General features: G+C 34.1%; 1 protein-coding gene across 1 annotated transcript in view; it reads left to right on the top strand.

Annotated features, from left to right (window-relative positions):
- Window positions 1-16,262, top strand: part of PCDH7 (protocadherin 7) — a 246,976-nt gene extending 230,714 nt beyond the window's left edge. Inside the window, exon 3 of the mRNA XM_065735689.1 lies at window positions 11,977-16,262. Coding sequence (XP_065591761.1) covers window positions 11,977-12,356 — 380 coding nt within the window. The 3' untranslated portion in view covers window positions 12,357-16,262. The remainder of the gene's footprint in view (window positions 1-11,976) is intronic.
- The last annotated feature ends 2,621 nt before the right edge of the window (window positions 16,263-18,883 follow it).

Raw genomic sequence — 18,883 nt, 5'->3', positions numbered from 1 at the left:
TTTAATCCTCAGACAGCAGTGGTTGTTCAAGGAACTGATCTTTGGACAGTTTTTTTTTCAAGTTGAAACTTCAAATTTGACCCAAGTAAAAGCCAGTTGTATCACCTAATAGCCAGTTTATTATATGAAAAAATTGGTAGTACTCCACTGAATAGTGCTATATATACAGAAGTATCACAGTCTCAACTAACATCTCTGTTATAAACTTGGAAAAGAATCAGAAATAAAAACGCTGTGCAGGGAATTTTTTTTTTCTTGAATATTTTCCTTTTGAGAAACTATACTCTGAATGATCTGGAAGGAATATTCCTAGGCAGAGTTGTGATGGCGATAGAAGGCAGTTTCATAAAAGAAAATTAATACATTTACTAAAAATCTGTTTGAAATAATCACCAAAGCCCCCAGTTTATTTCTTCCTCATTTTCAGTAATTGTCTATCAGGTTAGATAAGAACTGTGTAATACTCCTGTCTGATTCAGTCTGATAAATTTCATCTTTTAATTTTCTTGAGTTCTGCCCACCTCCAGCATTTGACACCTTAACTACTAGATTTCCATGTCTTGTTCAGATTTTTAGAGTAATCATTACTAAATGATTCTTGCCACTGCAGCTGGTATTGAGTAGATTAGCCGAACAGAGTCTATGGATTTATATTGGAGATAATCAAGATGACATTCTGATACCATAATCAACATTTACTTATAATACTATATTCTCTTCATTTTCTGATTCATTCTTCAAAATTTTTTGAAGCAGTAGTCCAAAGTATATATACTGTGTTTCTTCAGAAATACGGAGGAATTCAGAAATACAAACTGAGGAATAACAATATTTCCTGAGACTTAAACTTATTTAATTTTAGAGTTAAATGTATACATCAGCAACCAGGCTAAGTGAAAATCTACCTATTTTAATGTTGTTGTGCAAAATGCAAGAGAGAAATTGCGATAGTAAATGCCCTTAAACCGAGAGAATGGATTCATTAAAGAGTGCTTCCACTAGAGTCACTTCTGACACAAATGATTCTTTATTTACTTTGTGGTTAGGAAATATCTCTCATTTTGGTGGAGGGACCAGTAGAGAGATGCGCTCAACTGTCTAGTCAAGTGGCTTAGGAAGTCTGAAGAAAATCTTACCTAGTATCTGGTGAATCAACCAAAAACTCAGCATCTTCATCTAAGGAATGAGTGAGTTCTTGGCTAATGTGTTGATTTAAATGCTACAGTTCACCAATGAACAAGACACAATGCCATTTGTAAGATAAAAATTCTACTCTACCGCTTCTAGCTGATTATTAAATTCTGTAGGTTACTCAAAGTCAAGGCAAGAGATCATATCCACTACAGACTTCTTTAGATTCCTACTCCTACAAGAACAGTTGATTGAGATACCTATTTTTAGGACTACTTCCGCTAGTAAAACTTGATTTTTTCTTAACTGATTTGTTTCATTCAGACTTTTTCTAGTCTTTCTATTAGGTTAATCATCCAAATAAAAATATGTTATCTTTTCCATTCTATGGTGAAATAGGGTGATACTTCTCTCTAATCCTTTTTTATAACATCTCTTTGATGCAAGGGTATGATTACAGTCCATCTACTGTACATGCACAAGGGGAATTAGTGCTATGCTTAATTACTAATGGACTGTAACCCAGATTAATCTGTCATAAGTGTGTAGCCATTCTGAGCTGATGTTTGTAATTAATTCACTAGCAGTAATCTGCACATGCAGCTCAAAAAATCAATAAAAAATTAATGAAAATAAATCCCTTTGAGCAGGACATAAATCACATTGAGAGATTCATTATCTTTCTCTGTTTGTCTCCATTTTTTGAGGTGTGAAGATTTTTCCACATACTTAGTGTTAAAAAAGAAAGAAGGAAAGGAAGCCACACCCTCTCCCCTGCATCACCTCAGTGAGGAAGATTATTAGGAAAAATATCAGAGAGAATGAATCAGTATTTATTAAAAAAAAAAAAAAGTTTGTCTTACTTAGATAGGGATTATTTAGGAATTTTTTTTCTTTATTAAAAAAAAGTTACAGAATAATTGATATAAAAATCAGAGTGACACTGACTCAGACCACTGAGATGCTGTAAAAGAAATGACTCGATAACTAGTTATTCAGTTATTTCATTTTTATGTGGAAGGTGAATATATTACCATTTTCACTTAAATTGTATGACTGTATTTGTATTGTGCGCTAGGAAGATTAGATTAAGGGAGATACAGCAGTATGTGTTATGACATTTAATTCGTTCCTTCAAGAGGATACTAAAGACGAATGGAAAAATGTGCATTAATATAAGTCTACTTTTATTTCTATTTTTAGCATTCATGTGGCTCATGCATCTTGTAGCTCTGCTGAAGTACTGAAAATACATTCTTTGTACTTTTCAGTTCAATTAAACTTGGTCTTGTATCCCAGCTCTTCCTAGTATTGTTGTGTAAAATTCCAAATTTGTTTAATTTTAAGAGAAATATGTATGGTATAAACAGATAAGTGAATATTTTTTTTCCATTGTGTGAGATAAGGTTCTGTTATTATGACATAAAAGCCTAAATGGAGCTTCCTGTGGCAAATGTTTTTTTCATTTTACAACACAACTTCTTTTTGATGTTTGCTGAAACGATAAGTAGTCACAAGATATTTATTTCTGCTTCATGCTGAGCTCAACATTATTTAGAGAATCAATTGCATGCAGAGCACTGAGAAATTTAAGTCCCCCATCCTCACTTTAGAAAATAATGCAATGTAAACTAAAAGATCTTTAACTTTGAGGATCCATGACTTAAAAAAAAAAAAAGTATACAGGTAACACAGAAAACATCTTCAGAGAAGGAGTCATTTGATTTCTATGAAAAAAAGCAATCACTAATATTTAACATATGATATTATATAATATTTTACTTTATACATGCAAGAATGAAAAAAGACTCAGAACATAGCAATGTGTTGCTGTAGAAAGTAGAACAGGATGATTTCAGGAATGCAATGGTCCTATTAATGTAATAAGTTCAAGTAAGTACCTCGTGCAGAAAAACTCATAAGAAAAAAGTAAATCATTGCAAATTATAAAAGAGTGAAAATGTTATATTCTAGCAAAAGTTAATTTTGGTTTGAGTTCTTGTTCATAGTTGTAACTGATTCAGTTTTGTCTTTTTTTCCTTTTATTTGTTAACATAAACAGTTTTGCAGCCATATGTTTAAGGATTTATGTTTCTTTTTAATTACTTAAGCTTTTAACCTGTATAGTCATCGTCATCTTTCAGTACTTATTCTGACTATTCTTTGAGATAGCTGTGAAATATCCATGAGATATAACAGCATTCTACATCTTTTGAGGTTTCTGAATGGACAAAATGTATTTGTTAATATTCTCTAAAAAAAAAAAAAAATTAGTAACTTCCCAAAGAAGTTTCCTTATGGATGAGATGTGCATAAATTGCAGTGAAGTGAAAAATCATGTAACTTTCTTTATCTCTCTTGTAGCAAGAGCACTGTTTTCCCTACCTGGTGTCAACTCCTAATTAAGAAAATTAAGTATGAAATAATACCAAGAAATAAAATAAAGTAGTTGCTCAGTAAACAGCTGAGATAAGCTACTAATGGCTACTAGGTAGCTACTCTGTTCCCTTGGAGCTTCTGCTGTCCCATCACTTTGGTATGATTATCAAGTAAATTATGATGACTTCTGAGTGCTGATATGGACTTTTCTTGAGTCATCTTTAAAAGAGCTGACTTTCTAATTGCTCTATGAATTGTTTCATCTCAGAATTTGTTAAGCACTGACACATTTTACTGAAAAAAAAATAAAGGTATGTAATTTGACATAGTGGCAGATTAATACTTCTGCATCAGATTAGTAGAACAATTAGACAGCTTAAATGTGTCCTACATCTTATCATCTGTGCTACTTCAGGAAGCCATGTAAAGTCCTACTTTTCTGAAAGATACATTGCCATTTCACTGATAGAAGTTAATCAGGCTATCAAAGGATTTAAAGGGATTATGAGGCTTGCAACAATTACATTTAAGTCAAGAAATTGAAAATCTAGGGAATTTAAGTTCAGAATTTTGTATACATAAGCTTGTACTTCTTAACTCTCATTCATTATACATATGCTATGTCTTCTGAAACGATGTGAAATAACAAAGCCACAACTACAAGATATAAACAAATTATATGAAAGAAAGGTATATGCTTCTGGTATTATTTCTTTTGTATTATAATATAATCAAATAATGAAATTTGTGTTTCTCCAGAATTCATTGTTTTGAATTAGATTTCCCTTTCTATACTGCATGAAACATACATTATGATTCTATAGTGACAACCAGTTGATTAATATGACATTGCACTGTAAGAGAACAATTTAGGTTTTTGTGTACAAAATAAATAAATAAATAAATAAAGGAAAAAAGAAACCTTATAAGAAGTAAACGATCTTGGAATTTTCTGCTTTAGAGAGTCTCGTTAAACCATTTTCATGTTTAATAGATGTCAGAACATTGTTTTGTTGTTATGGTTTTTGTTAACATTAATTTTTCATTACATATTCATTGAATTAACTCATATCTTAAACGGTAATTTATTTTATTCATTCTATTCATCTAAAATGTTGAGGAGAAACAGCTAAGGAGATTGAGACCAATGTAGATGAATGTTAGTAATCATGTTAACAGAATTGCAGTGCTGAAGGGAACATTTAGAGGTCACTTTGTGTATCTGTCCTTTCCCAAGGTAGGATTAGCTGATTAGCAGAGTTTATGCTACCCTTGGGAGAAGTTTATCTAGCCATTCTTTAAACTCTCCGAAGGGTGGAAACTCATAACCTTCCATCACTATATTTATTCTCAAAGTTTTCATTCGTTTATTTAATTATCATTACTAACCTGATTTATCATGCAAAATAGATGGTTTCCACTCTTGGTTTACTATTTATGTCTTTTTGGTACATGAAAAATGCTGTTTTCTCCCTAAAGTGCATTCTTATTCTTGCTAATTTTCTGTCATTCATTTAGAACGATCTATTTTCAAATGTTAAAGTTGTCTTATAGTAATGCTTTGTTTGTTTGTTTGTTTGTTTGTTTAAATTTGTTTTACTGGCAAAGGGCAAAGCATTTCACATTTGTTTTGAAAATTCAACTATGCTCACATAAAATCACCTAAATACTTGTACTTTAGGCATGCTATTGCAGGGTCTTTCTGGTCTCAGGAATTATTTATAGAATACTTAGAATGTAAGATACTCCACGTTTCGAGTAAAGTTTTTTAAATTTCTCATTTTCATTCTATGATCCTTTTTCCTTAAGTATCAAAAGAATGAAAAGGTTCAGAATTCATTATTTTGTATCCTTTCATCATACCTCCTTTTACAATGTTACTCATTCAATTAAAGTGCTTACAAGCCTTTCTGCCCTCTGAAATATTTCTTCAGCTCTGAAAAGCATTTCAGAATTCTGCACAATGTAGATGAAATTATTTTAGTCCTAAAGCAATTAATATATTAATTACTTCAGTGCAATTGGCATATTTCAAACACAGATCTGTGTTTGACTTTTTTCAGGAGGACTGCTTTAGAGATAGCATGCGCTCTCTGTGCAGCACACATTCAGAATGACAGCCATCCAAGCCTTGGGGCACTAAATGCTTCTTGAGATATGTTCAATTGCTGTTTAACTGTATTTAGCCTAAGGTGCAGAGAAAAACATGTTTGAAGGCATCAGCAACTTCTAAGTGTTTTAATAGTGTCTTGGCATGTTAGAATATACCACAGCACTAACAGTGCAGTTCCTGAATTACTGCAATTAGGAGGCAGGAATTTCAAAGCCAGTACTGTTATAGCTCTCTGTAGCTCAGCGCTTTTTTCTCCTTAAAACATGAATTTCTACAACGTGCCTTATTGTATCTCTTGTGCATTATTGTTCTGATCATGTCATCAATACCTGTGATGATTTAAGAGCTCTATTGTTTCTCCAATCATGCATCTCATAAAACAGATAACCACTTAACATAAAAGCTATGTAAATGGACTCCTGTTTAATTATATAGCTTTGTGGTGTTCCATTTGAATTTTTGTACTGCACTGAATGTAATGTATTTGTGTTTATAGCCTAGGAAAAGGAGGTTTGAAAACTGACACATCCAAACCTCAATCTCTGTTCTTTCTGTTATTAGTAGCTATTCCTTTTCTATTTTTTCACCATAGTCTCAAACTACTGAACAGGTATTCTTCACTAACCTTCAATAACTGGAAACATGCAGGGCTATTATGGGGAGTAGCAGCAAAATCTGCATGTAGCCATTGATTTGTAATAGATACTATTCAGCACACCATCTAACAGTGACTCTTCAGTTCACATGGACCAAGCTGTGTGGTTTAAAGTACTTTCATACTACCACAGTCTTATGTGACCTTTCCAGTGATGTACTCCAGAAAAACTGTACTAGGAACACTTTCTTGGTGCTGAGTTCTTATTTCTGGGAATGTTAAGGTTGGTGTAGATGGATAGGGAGTCAGTATTGCTCTGAAGAGATTTATATTTCCACGATCAGTAAATGGAACAGAACTTTAAGCTACTTAGGTATAAAGCTATTGATGCCATAGGTTTTGTGTGTAGTTTACAGAAGGTGTGAAAAGTCCTTTTTGTCCTCCTGCACAATCTGGGATCATACCAGGACTAATTGCTAAGAGTGCTAATTGCTTAAAATACATCGTACGAGAATGGGATAATCAAAAACATGGAGCCAGAGCAAGCATACAACTTTGACTGTAATTCTGCAGTGTGTGTGTACATTAAATCACATAATTATTATTGACTACTGTATTCATAATACTTAGTCCTTGTTCACATTCATTAACCTTCTTTGGTATGGAATGGGAAGAGAGAAAATAATAGAAATTTGTTTGGGTAGAGTATTTTAGTTGTTAGTTTTTTGGGATTAAACTGTCAGTTATCATTGTGTTTCCCCTCTCTGCGTTGCCATGCTAGATGCCTTCAATTTTTTTACCTCTTTTTATTTATTTATTTATTTATTTTACATAACAAGCAATCCTTCCAGCCCTAAAGCAACAGCCAGCTACAGTCAATAGAAACATGATCATACATACAAATATCCCCATTTCCATGCTTTCATACAGAACTTTATGGGAAAATTCTCAGAAATTACCAATTGATTTTTAAAGAGTTGTTGGATCAATAGTAAATTTTATTTTATTTTTAAATGTTAATTATCAGTTAACTGCAAATTTTTTGGTGCAATCTTATATGTGATGCAATAAGGAAATAGACAGTGGTCCTCCTCTGCGGGACCCTATAATCAATGTTCTCTTTTTTCTTTTAAGCTGAAGTCTGAGCAGGTGCAAGTGAAATTTTATTTCTATATATTCTCTTTTAAAGGTAACTTTTTATATTGAGTGCTTAAATTTGATTATTCTATGTACAAACAGTTAAAAACTAAATTCAAATTCTGTTAACCCCTTTATGATGAGAAATGCCAGCCTTCCAGGTGTATTTTCTTACTAATTAAAACTGTGATAAAATTTGTTAATAACTGGCATTTTAAGTATGTATTTAAGTCCATTTCAAGATATATAACTGTTTTATAAATCTGTTGTTCTCTTACTTGATGATTTGACAACTGTGATAACAAATTCTTTGCTGTGTCTTATTTCTGTTAGGTTTGTCAGACAGCAGGGTGATTGCTACTGAAGTGTCTATCTTTTAAAATGACAAGTACTTAAAAGTAATGTTATTTAGAGATATGTTTGGATGCAACTTATTCTAGAGGAGAAAACTATTTTTTTCCCTCAGACTCAGAGATTGCTCACAGCCCTGGTTAGATAATGTGAAAACAGACGCTTTAGGTCACTACTCTGCAAAAGAAGGTCAATCTGTTCAGAGATTTAGCAGAAGTACATTTAATTACTTTGTAGTTAAAGCTGTGTGGTGTTTATTCATAATGAAGGTTAAATCTCTGTCATCTACTGAAGTGTATAAGAGGTACCCTAGTCTTTATCTGACTAGTTTAAGTATTTCTAATAGTTTACTCGTGAAAGCACTGTCTGTATAACTCATCTTCTGATATTACAAAGACAGAAATGACAGAAAAGATGTACTCCTACCCCTCACCTCCCCACCAAATGCTGAAGTTATATCCATCTTTTAAACTGAAGAACAGACAACAGGTTTCAATAGCGTGTTAGATTAAATGTGTACTTAAATGCTATCCTCATTTAAACTCTTAAAACAGATGCAAGAAACCAATGGACTAGAAGACTACATTAACTGCACATGGCAAATACTAATCTAAGGATGTGTTAGAGGGAAATGCATCTCACAGGATCCAATAGCCCACAGAAGTCAAGGCTGCTGCACCTCAATGTCCACAGGTTCAACAAGGAGCAAAGCTGAAGATGTGTTCCCAGCAGGCATGTGCACAGAGCACAAATGTATGCCACATATAGACACACTTGGTGTATCAAAGCCACACAGAGCAACTCAAACGCACACAACACTAATGGATTTATTCTATTCCTCTCTCTTGCTGGGCAGCATGGGAGTTCAGTAGTGAGTTTGTGTGTGTACGTGTGTATAAAATGCATCTTTATATGTTACATGTACATACACATACATGATAAAAATTCACTGTATTCAATCTGGAGAAGAAAAAGCTCTGTGGACATCTTATAGTGAACTTTCATTATCGGAAAGGGGGCTATAACAAAGAAGGGTACATACTCATTTGCAGGGTCTCTTGTGATAGGACAGGGGAAAATTATTTCAAAATAAAAGGTAGGAGCTTTAGAATGGGTATAAGAAAAAAATTTGTTGCAGTGAGGCACTGGAAGATTGCTCAGAGATGTTGTTGACCTGGCATTCAAGGTTAGGGTGGACGGGGCAACCTGATCTAGTTGTAAGTTATTGCAAGGGAGCTTGCAAAGGACTAGGTGACCTTTAAAATATGCCTTCCAACTCAAACAATTCTATGATGCTGTGATTCTATACATGATTTAAAATAAATATATTCATATAGTTATAATTATTTATTTATTTTGGGTTTGTGTGTGTGTGTATGTATATATTTCTGCCTCTTGTTTCTCCTCCCCTCAACTGCTTTTTCCAACTTTGAACCTTCCTCTAAACATTCCATAATGAAGTCCCATGCAATCCTCATCAGCTTTTCTCCTGCGTGTGAATCTGTCCTAAATCCCATGGCAGCAATCCCTCCTAGACTGAAAGGTGATGAGGAGATCAGCTGCTGATGACTCATGGGCACTGGCTTCATTCCCAGACAACAGGGCAGATGGCTCTGCTGGAACAGCACTGGGAGGGGCCCTGACAAAGTGGTTGTTCCTCTTGAGTCCTTGATTTGGATTCCCATCTGCCACTGCACATCCATGCGCTCCACTGAGCCTTGGCAGTGGCCCTTGTTATGAGTCTGGGAGTATCATGGGAGGATATTTGGTTTTTTCCCCTCTTGCCAGTTTCTGGGAACCCCTTTGTAGGTATGCAGATGTGCTTTATCACAAAAAATAACAGGGTAAATGAGCCAAATACAGTACAGGATATTGCTTGGTAAAGTAGTGTGCTGCACTGTAAAGTTGAATTTATAAAGTTTCGTGTGTTACTTTACAATAAGAGATTCTACATTTGTCCAGAAGTAGATCTGGAATACAGTAAAACACAAAATGGTAAACTCTGTATGATTCAACTAGTATGGGATGGATTTTTAGCAAGCCAAGTGTTGCTGGATTAAGACCTATTTGCATTAAAAAGAAACACTCAAATAATGTGAGACATAACCAGTTTCAAGCTCAACCAACAAACAAAAATCTAACAGCAGCATTTTTCAATTAAAATGCACTCATGTTTTAAATAAAGGTCAAACAATTGTCTTATGAAGTATTTTTTTCTCTTCTTTCAGAGTAATAAATAGTTTTAGTAAGCATAATGTTTGATAGTCGCTGTTCAGAAATAAGTTTATTAAATGTTAGTTGAAAGCCTTATAGAGTTTTAGTTGGAAAGTAGTTTTACACTCTTTTAGAAAGATCAGAAGAGTTTTCTTGTTTAAAAGTTTGAGTACTTTAGATACAGCTCAGCAGTTAATTATGCATCTTACCTGTAGAGCATGACAGATTAATATTAGATTTAGTAGACAAATAATAGACAATTTTCCTAATACATTCCCTGTCTTCTGTGAGCATCTCCAGAACGCAGATATCGGAAAACTTATAACTGTCCATAGCCTTTGTATTCTTCAATGAAACAAAAGTAGTAGTCATGACTGAGTGTAACTGGAGAAGTCTAAAAAAGTGCAACTGAAAAAAGAAAAAAAAATGCAACTTTGGTTCCCTCCTTCCAGCCTTACACATTTCACCTACAATTACTCAGTTATATAAATGTCCGTGGTGTTTTCTTCATTGAATTCAGTGATGTAATAAAATATGAAATATCACACTGTTTTGTATGCTATAGAAATATTGTCAACTCTTCATAAAAAATAATAGGCATCTTTTTTACAATCCTGAAACAAATGATTAACAAAAGGAATAGCTAAATTCATGAATGAATCAGAGAGAGCTGAATGTAAACCCAACTTTCAAGAGCTGCTGGAGTTTTATCAGGGTTAAATCTGCAGATGCTGAAATGAAATATGGTTTCTCTGCTAGTATCTATTGTAAATACTGAAATTAATGGAAGGCAAATCTTTTTTTTTTTTAATAAACCTTAGGAATGTCTTTTTCTCTTGTTCTATAAACTATGAATTCATACAGATTTCATACTTGAAATTGTTACTGTTTCAGAGGACCATTTGGCAGCAAAAATCAAAGAAAAAATATAGGCAAACTTCAAGACTAAGGAGACTTTTATCAACTGTAAAAATTACTGTTCCCATGAGTTTGGGTGGTATACTGGTAAGGCAAAAAGTGTCTGCAGTCCATATGAAGTACCTTATTATTTCTTTTCATGTTGAAGATCCTTACTCCTTTTTGATGTTGGGTTTTTTTTTTTTTTTAGTGTAAGAGAAACCTAGAAGTTGCATCATATACGTTTTAATGTATGAGAGCCATATAGATTACACTGTAAAATTAAGTTTACCTTTTGATTTTTGTTCTTTATTAACTTCTATTCATATTGTTACTTTGTTGGCAATTTTATTTATTTCTCACTGATCACAAAGTAGGGTAAAGTGAAGAAAAGAAGAATATTTCAGCATCCTACCCAGTCCTTAAAATAAGTCCACTGCAGAGATGCAGTGACCTATAATAGCACACCTTTTAGGACATCGCATGACATGAAAAATGTTAGTGACCTCATTCAAGCAGCATTCAGATTCTCCCTACCTCTCTACATGCACACACAGCATATGTAACAACATCACCTGTACATCTTAGATTATGCTTATAATCAATGGCAGTTTGTTTGTATGCTTCTTCTACTAATCACTGATTGTAGCAATCCAGAGATTTACCTTATGTTAAGATTGAGTCTTACTGTCAATAGCAGAGCTGCTCACATGCCAAAAATTAAGAATGCTATAAGAGTTTGCAGGTTCCAGAGCCTTATTCTCCTTTCACGTAAGTTACCAAAAAAAAAAAAAAAAAGAATCAAAAAAAGCTATTTCTAATAATTGCAAAGAAATTGGCAGCACAGAATTAAGTGCTTGGTTGACTCTTTTAGACAGCAAAAATCAAGGTGTAATTGATGCCAAATTTGACTTTGCTTTTGAGATTGACAAACATAGGAACTGACAATATTTTTACTTTTCAGTTCTTAATATTCAGGTTAAAGTACTGATATGCTTTTGGCGTATGGGCACATGCAATGCAAAATAAGATATTGTTAATGAAGTTATTGCTACATTCTTATTAAGACTTTTAAAAATATCCTTTCTAGATTTAAGGATTCTCAGTTTCATTGGAATTGCAGTATTCATTTGTAAAGGAAACTCTATTTTACTTTCAGATTCAAGGCCTCTGCCAGATGTAGCTCTGACAGGGAAGTGTACCCGAGAGTGTGATGAATATGGCCACTCGGACTCCTGCTGGATGCCAGTTCGCACTTCTCCTGAAAGAAAGCAGAAGAGCCAGCCAAAACTCTCCACTTTCATGCCTGTTGATGAACGGGGCAGTCAGGAAAAGCTGGCCAATGGAGAAGCTTCCCTCATGGGTGATCGCAACAGAAACCTCCTTAACAAAAAGTTGACCTCATCCTATGAGACCTTCAGCGCCGCTAGTTTCAGCAAAAAAGAAGAAGGCAATCCAGAAGATATCCCCCTTACACAGACAGGGGAATATAAGCCATCTCCTGTCAATACTCTGACTAGAAGAGAAGTTTACCTGTAGGCTAAAAAGCAGCAACAAATTTCTTTCATGTTGTTAGCAAGAAAAGGGGCAAAAGTCTTAAAATCAAAACAATTTTAACAAAAATAAGAAACAAAAAGAGGAGGCCACCAAAGAGACATAAGCTCTGCTTGCCAGTTCTGCCTCCATAGCAGGCATTTTAATTATACTGTCTGCCTGACTATACTGTACAATGTAGAAAATGTTACTTGCATGTCAAATCCCCTCTCACCGATTTTTATTTTCCTAAATCTATGGTTGCAAATTCCTCCCATAGTAATGAGCTTGATTAAAAAGAACACAACGCATTGTTGTTTCTCCTCTGCAGAAGCATGAGTTAAGCCACTCATTTTGTTCGTTGGTCATCTGGCTTGTTGAGGATAACAGGTCAGGGAAAATGTATTCAAAGCATATCATCTGAATATTGCTGATCCCCACCAGGGACAATCCTTCAGAAACCATACAGATATAAAGATAAATATAAAGGAATAAACATTAATAGGCACTTTGTGAAGACCACAGCTTTAATATTCTCACCTCTCATCTGAGGCTGGATGCGACAGAGATACGTTCAGCTTGAGACTGTCGTCCAAAACATGGCAAACTTTCTTATGAATCATGAACTCTGGTTCTGTTTTATCCATAGAACAAATGTGTTCTAGCTGTGTCTCTTTCTCTCCTCCTCTCTCGTTCTCTGTACTGATTACTTCAGTGTAAACACAATTAGTAACACATATGCCGTAGCATAGTAACGATAAACTCTTGAAATCATTTTTTTGGACAACTCTAACATCTAACTGGGAAGATAGTAATAACAAAAAGGCCAAAGATCATACTATGGATCAGGGGAACTGCTAAGTACTGGGGCTTGGCATAGAAAACTAACGTACTCACACACATATACTCATAACACACCTTCAGTTACATTTGCACAGCAGCACATTCTACAAGCCCAGATGACAATATTTTTTACAGTGTGGTTCAGTTGAATGCCCAAAGGAAATGATGTGGGGTTTTTTTTTATGATGATATGATATGTTGCAGCAGATGTTTCATATATGATACTGCCAGTTCCAGGGAATTAATGAGGTCATACTTAAAAAATAATAATATTGATAGAAGGCTGTGTTGGTGAGAGTGCTTGGTAGGATGAAGGTGGACAACGTGATGATAAAATGGCAAAAGAATATTACAACTCAAATATAAAGCCTTCTTTTCAGAGTACAAGGAATGATTGCTAAGTCTTTTGTCATCAGTGTTGCAGATTGATTTGTATCAAAGATGTAATGCAGGTTTTCTTGAAACATAAGTGCATTAAAGCCAACTGAAGTGCAATACTAAACAGAGTCAAGACTCAGAACATTTAGGCTAGGTAGAAAGCAAACAGTGTGATATGATACTCACCTAGTGGGCCAAGATGAGTCAAAAGGAATCCAAACTGTCTACAATATGCAAGAGCTTTGGTCTATAATGATTCTCATGGTGAGCACTTCGTGAAAGGAAGAGGAAATGAAACAGGTTTTTGTGCAATAAAAACTACAAAATGTGCAGAACTTCATCCAGTTTCTCTCTAGCTATTGCTGCAGTAATAACGACAAACAGCACAGACATTCAGACAGAAGTGACAATTGAAGGACACAGCTTGAGGAGGGAAGAAGCATTCTAATCCCTGGCTGTTTCACCGGAATTAAAGCATGGTTAGATGGCTCTCTAGTATACTGTAGTCATAATGTAGCTTTGGGTAGTTTCTTAGAAATAACCTTAAACAGCCTATAGTAGAGGTTGCTAAATCAATACAACTCATCACATTTATCTTTTGAATTCACTTCTCCAGTTGGAGATGCTGTTTCTGGCCATTTCATTCTCCTCTCTTAAGTTTACTTTCTTCATGTAACATTAGTTTGTGTATAGCAGTTACGATGAATGGGCACATGTTAGAAAGAAAATTAAAGATTAAAAATGATTGAACATTCTTTTGTTTAGTTATTTAAGTAATATGAAGACATGCAAACCAGTACTTTGTTATGAGACTGCATAGAGCAGTTACTGCTTTGTATAATCTGTAAGTACCTGTTTAAAAATGCTTCTAAAATGCTTATGTAATGTATACACATTTTTCTTGCACGTTTCAACAGAATACACAATTGCATAACAAATGTTCAACAGAATTTCCTTTGATAAGTTTTTATTTAATATTACACACAAAAAAAAATAGGTAACTCGGTTCAATATATTGTTAAACCCTTTGTCTAAGATGTTAATGATTCAGGTCATAGAAGACCTAGATTAAATGGATCAGCAGTCACTCACCGATTTTTGCACCACATTAAGGCAGTCATTAAATTCTTTACCTGTGTGCATTTCCTTAGAACTAAAATGGGTGTGAAAGAATATTTTTAAAGTTCTATCTACTGTAAGTATTCACAACAGTCCTAGTAGAACTAGACACTATTAACATGCTGATTACTCTTCTGACCTGGCATGACATACAAATATATTTTGCGTTTGTATTTCTCTTTTTATTTTAAATAGGTTAAATCTGGTGCCACTCCATAAATAGAGTGCTTTTGTATAAAAATAAATAAACTATAAAAAATAATTAGGGTGAATGCAAAATATGCAACTGTGCCTTTTATACCTGTTATTATGGTAGAGTGGTAGTTGGGTTTGGACACTAAGGGATAAGGGGCTATTCCCAACCTTTTTGAACCTGTATATTTACCCATTTATTTTCTGAGAAATTATAAATAATATATTTAAAAACAAGTCTTTTGCCAAACTCAGTTAATGGACCAGTCTTAAGCATTATTAACACAGTGCTGTGGTTTAAATACGTCTTGAGGGTTGTTTTTGTTTTGTTTTGTTTATTTTCTTAAATTAATATTTGTGGGGGTATGGAATTGTCTTCATTTGTTTTTTTAATTCTGCAGCCTGGAGAACAATGATCAGACAATACTATAGTTGTTTACCAAGATGTCACCGGTTCATGTTGCCAGGAAAACTGACAATTTTTTAATTGCTTTTAGCTTCCATCACATTTCAGTTGTACAGTATAGAAATCATCCTTTTATTTCTTTCCATAGTAAATTCGAATGAGCTTTGCATGTATTTTACATTAGGGCACCTTTATAGATTGATGCATTAATATAGAACTTTATATGTATTAGAAAATTCAATAGCTTTGGTCTAAAATCTAATGGTCATTTTGGATCTCAGATCCACATGTTTATTCAGTATGATTTCTGACTGGCCTGCTGCCTGAGTTTCAGGAAAAAAAAAAAAAGTTAAACATTATTTTTATGTGGGGGAAGAATTTAAATGGGATTCAGATGATTGACTGAAAGTCTACCCTAGGAAGTTGTCAAGCAGGAAAGCAAGGATTATAGTTGAAGACTTGCCATAAGCACAGCTATCACCGAACACTTGTAAGGACTTGAACAATGAAATATTTTTCCTTTTCTTTCATTGGTGATAAATGTACAGTGTTTCCTTAAGGAATGAAGCAGATAGCAATAGAGATGAAATTCCACCAGTTAAGCTGTATTACTGACTGAAAAGCATAAACTCAAGAAAGAATATTTACCAGCTACCTGGGGTATGCTTTCAGACAACTTTTTCCTAAATTTTAAAGCACTTGCATTCAGTGTGGTACGATCTGTTTGTAATATTAATCATTGACTATTGTTCTGCAACTTGGATGTTGATAGTGAAGCAGAGAACAATTTATCATTGTTTATTATGAATCACTATGCACGCAACTATGCTAAACATGGCAAAATGTATTAAACTCTAGTCCACCTCTATTTATGAAATATTTACATAATTTAATTTGCTTTTGTACAGTTTTATGTAAATAAATTGCTTGTCATTTTTGTCTCTGCAAATTAAAATATAACATGTTCAACTGGTTGCCCATTTGCTAGTGTACTTTCTGTGACAGACTTCTCCACTTCTACTGGATTAAAACACATGCAAGCTTGCATATTTAACCTAGTGTTGCACGACAAGGATGAAGCTGCTCTTGTGACTGGCCGCTTCTTTAGCTGCTGATGTAGCTGGGGATTTACTTTACAGAGTGAAACTCACACTAAGGACTGCATACAGCTACCTTCAGAAATAAAGTACTTGTAATGACTACAGTTGCTTCCCATTACTGTTCACAGTAGCTTCTTCTTGAGGCATGGGTAAAGCATTCATGTGAAGGGCAATAATATGATTTGAGTAAAAACTCAGCTATCTCCATTATGGAATAGTATTTTTCCAGTTATCACCAAGGTTGTTTTTTTTTCTCCTAAAAGTTTAGAACTCTTAATTCCTAAAGTGTTGAAAAGAGCAAAATAATTAACATTGTTTCAGAGCAAAATGTGAAATGAAAAGCTACGGATCTTTCTAGGTGAGAGTCAAAGCATCCATAACAACAGACTGAGAACAAACTATTGTCAAGAAGGAAGATCTGAGAAGCAGAGTTTCTCTCTTCACCTGCTTCACGCACTGCTTTCTTTGTGTGTTTGTTTAACATAAAGCATGTTCCAAATCAGCCATTTAGTTGGGATTTGCATCAGTTGTAATACGTGAAAAATATGCTGGGAGGGAAGGGGAGGAAAGAAAAGTTAAAACTTTCGTTCCCCTTGCCCCCTCATCGGTGCTGTTGTTTTGTACTTAATACAGTACTGCTTGAGAGACTTTGCAAATTATTGTATAGAATTCCCCACTGACCAACACAAAATGCTGTTTCTAGATGTTTATATTAGTTACAGGTTTGGCTTTGATTTGTTGCAAATAGACACAGTCTGGCCAGAAGATCTTTTCTTTTTTCTTTCTTTCTTTCTTTTTTTTTTTCTTTTAAATAAACTTGACATTACAATTTTCTTTCTCTGACTGTGCTTTCAGTTAACATTGTCTGGTCTTCTGTAATAAATGTGTCAGAAAGATTCCTTTTCCCAAATGCAGAGATCTAACTCTGCATGCTCATGGAGAGAACTCAACCCACCAACTGACCCCAAATCTACATCACACTTGAATGAGACACCCCTCAACCTCCTTCAGCAGTAGCAGTATTTTAATGAGTAACTTCAATCAAGCTTTCATGTTTATTTTATTCTAGATCTAGTATGCAAGGCATGACCTTATATTTGTTTATTTTGTCTTTTATCTTCATTCTTCTTGTTTACCAACTGCATTCAGGAAGGTGATTACAAGGAAGATAAAATGAATTTCCTGAACCACAGAGTGGTAAGAGAGGATAATATAAACTGGCAAAAGCTAACAATTTATGCTCCCCTTTAACCCTGGCTTCATTTCTCCCTCTTTCACTGCAGTAAAATGTAAATCTTATGCAGAGACTGAAATTAATAAATGTGACCTAGGCAGAAATAATTTCATGTCTTTATCGAGCCTCCTGAGGGGAGTGCATAGAAGATGGTTAATAGTTCATAAATGTGCAAATCATCTAGTCTATGTCAAAGAAGAAAGCAATACCAGAGTTGGAGAGACAAGAATATTTAGCGTATCAGTCATATGATAGGACTCTAGTCAGTTCATGCCACTATTTTTTCTGAAGCAAGTATGGTTTCTTTCAAAACTTAAATATGTTTACCAAGAAGCTATGAAAATAAATAAATAAGTAAAATGTAAAATATGCATTCTGCAGTGGCATGGGGTAGCCTCTGGGAGAAGGAAGAATGAACAGCAAATAAGTATAGCCTAATTGGCACGGAAATGTTAGAAATAAATCCTGTTGGACTTTCAAGCTTATTTAAAGATCCTAAAATAAGGAGATATTAATGCATAATTTGTGGCTATCTACAGTAAGGTATTGTTAATTTCCAAGAAAGTATTGCTGATTATAAGGCATGTGATTCTATTTAAGGTTGTGTTTTAAAAGGTTTAATTATTGGTTAAAATATTTATATCTTATTATTTCTCTGTAAGCTTATTAAAGCAGAATTCAGATGACTTCTAAAGCATTCTTGGTAGGAGAAGCCAGGGTTGAAAAGATCAATATATATTTTTTTCATAAAATGTTATTTCAGAACAACTTTTATTTTCAGAAATGTGACCAACCTCTTCTCATTTACACTACAATCATAGTTCTTAAAAAATAAAGTAAAAAATCTAGACATCTGAACCACCACTGCTTTCCAGAACATAGTGGAAGGAACCAAGTAATATAAGAACAGGATCGGTACACCATTTTTCATTTTGCTCCCTTTTAGTAAACCCTATATTCAGCAATTCAGCAAATCATGAACTGCATCACGAGGAAAGCAACTTAAATAGAATGAATCACTATTTTTTTGTTTGTTTGTTTTTGTTTTTGTTTTGTCTCCCCCCCTAACCCTGTAGAGAATTAGAAAAGCAAATTAAGAACAGAGCAAGAGGAAAAGAAAAAAAATTCTCTATTGCCTACTTCTCATGGATTTCCAGTACCTACAGAAAATTCCAATACTGTAGTCTATAGTACTGAGTTCACATTTTCCTGATAGAAGTGTGTGCCTTCACATCTTCTAAAAAGTCTTGCAAGTTCTTAT

Source organism: Cyrtonyx montezumae, unplaced genomic scaffold (assembly GCF_038088225.1).
Source record: "Cyrtonyx montezumae isolate F1298 unplaced genomic scaffold, pur_monq_1.0 scaffold_2, whole genome shotgun sequence".
Lineage (NCBI taxonomy): Eukaryota > Metazoa > Chordata > Aves > Galliformes > Odontophoridae > Cyrtonyx > Cyrtonyx montezumae.
The sequence above is the reverse complement of the archived record's forward strand: the minus strand, read 5'-3'. Positions and strand labels throughout refer to the sequence as shown.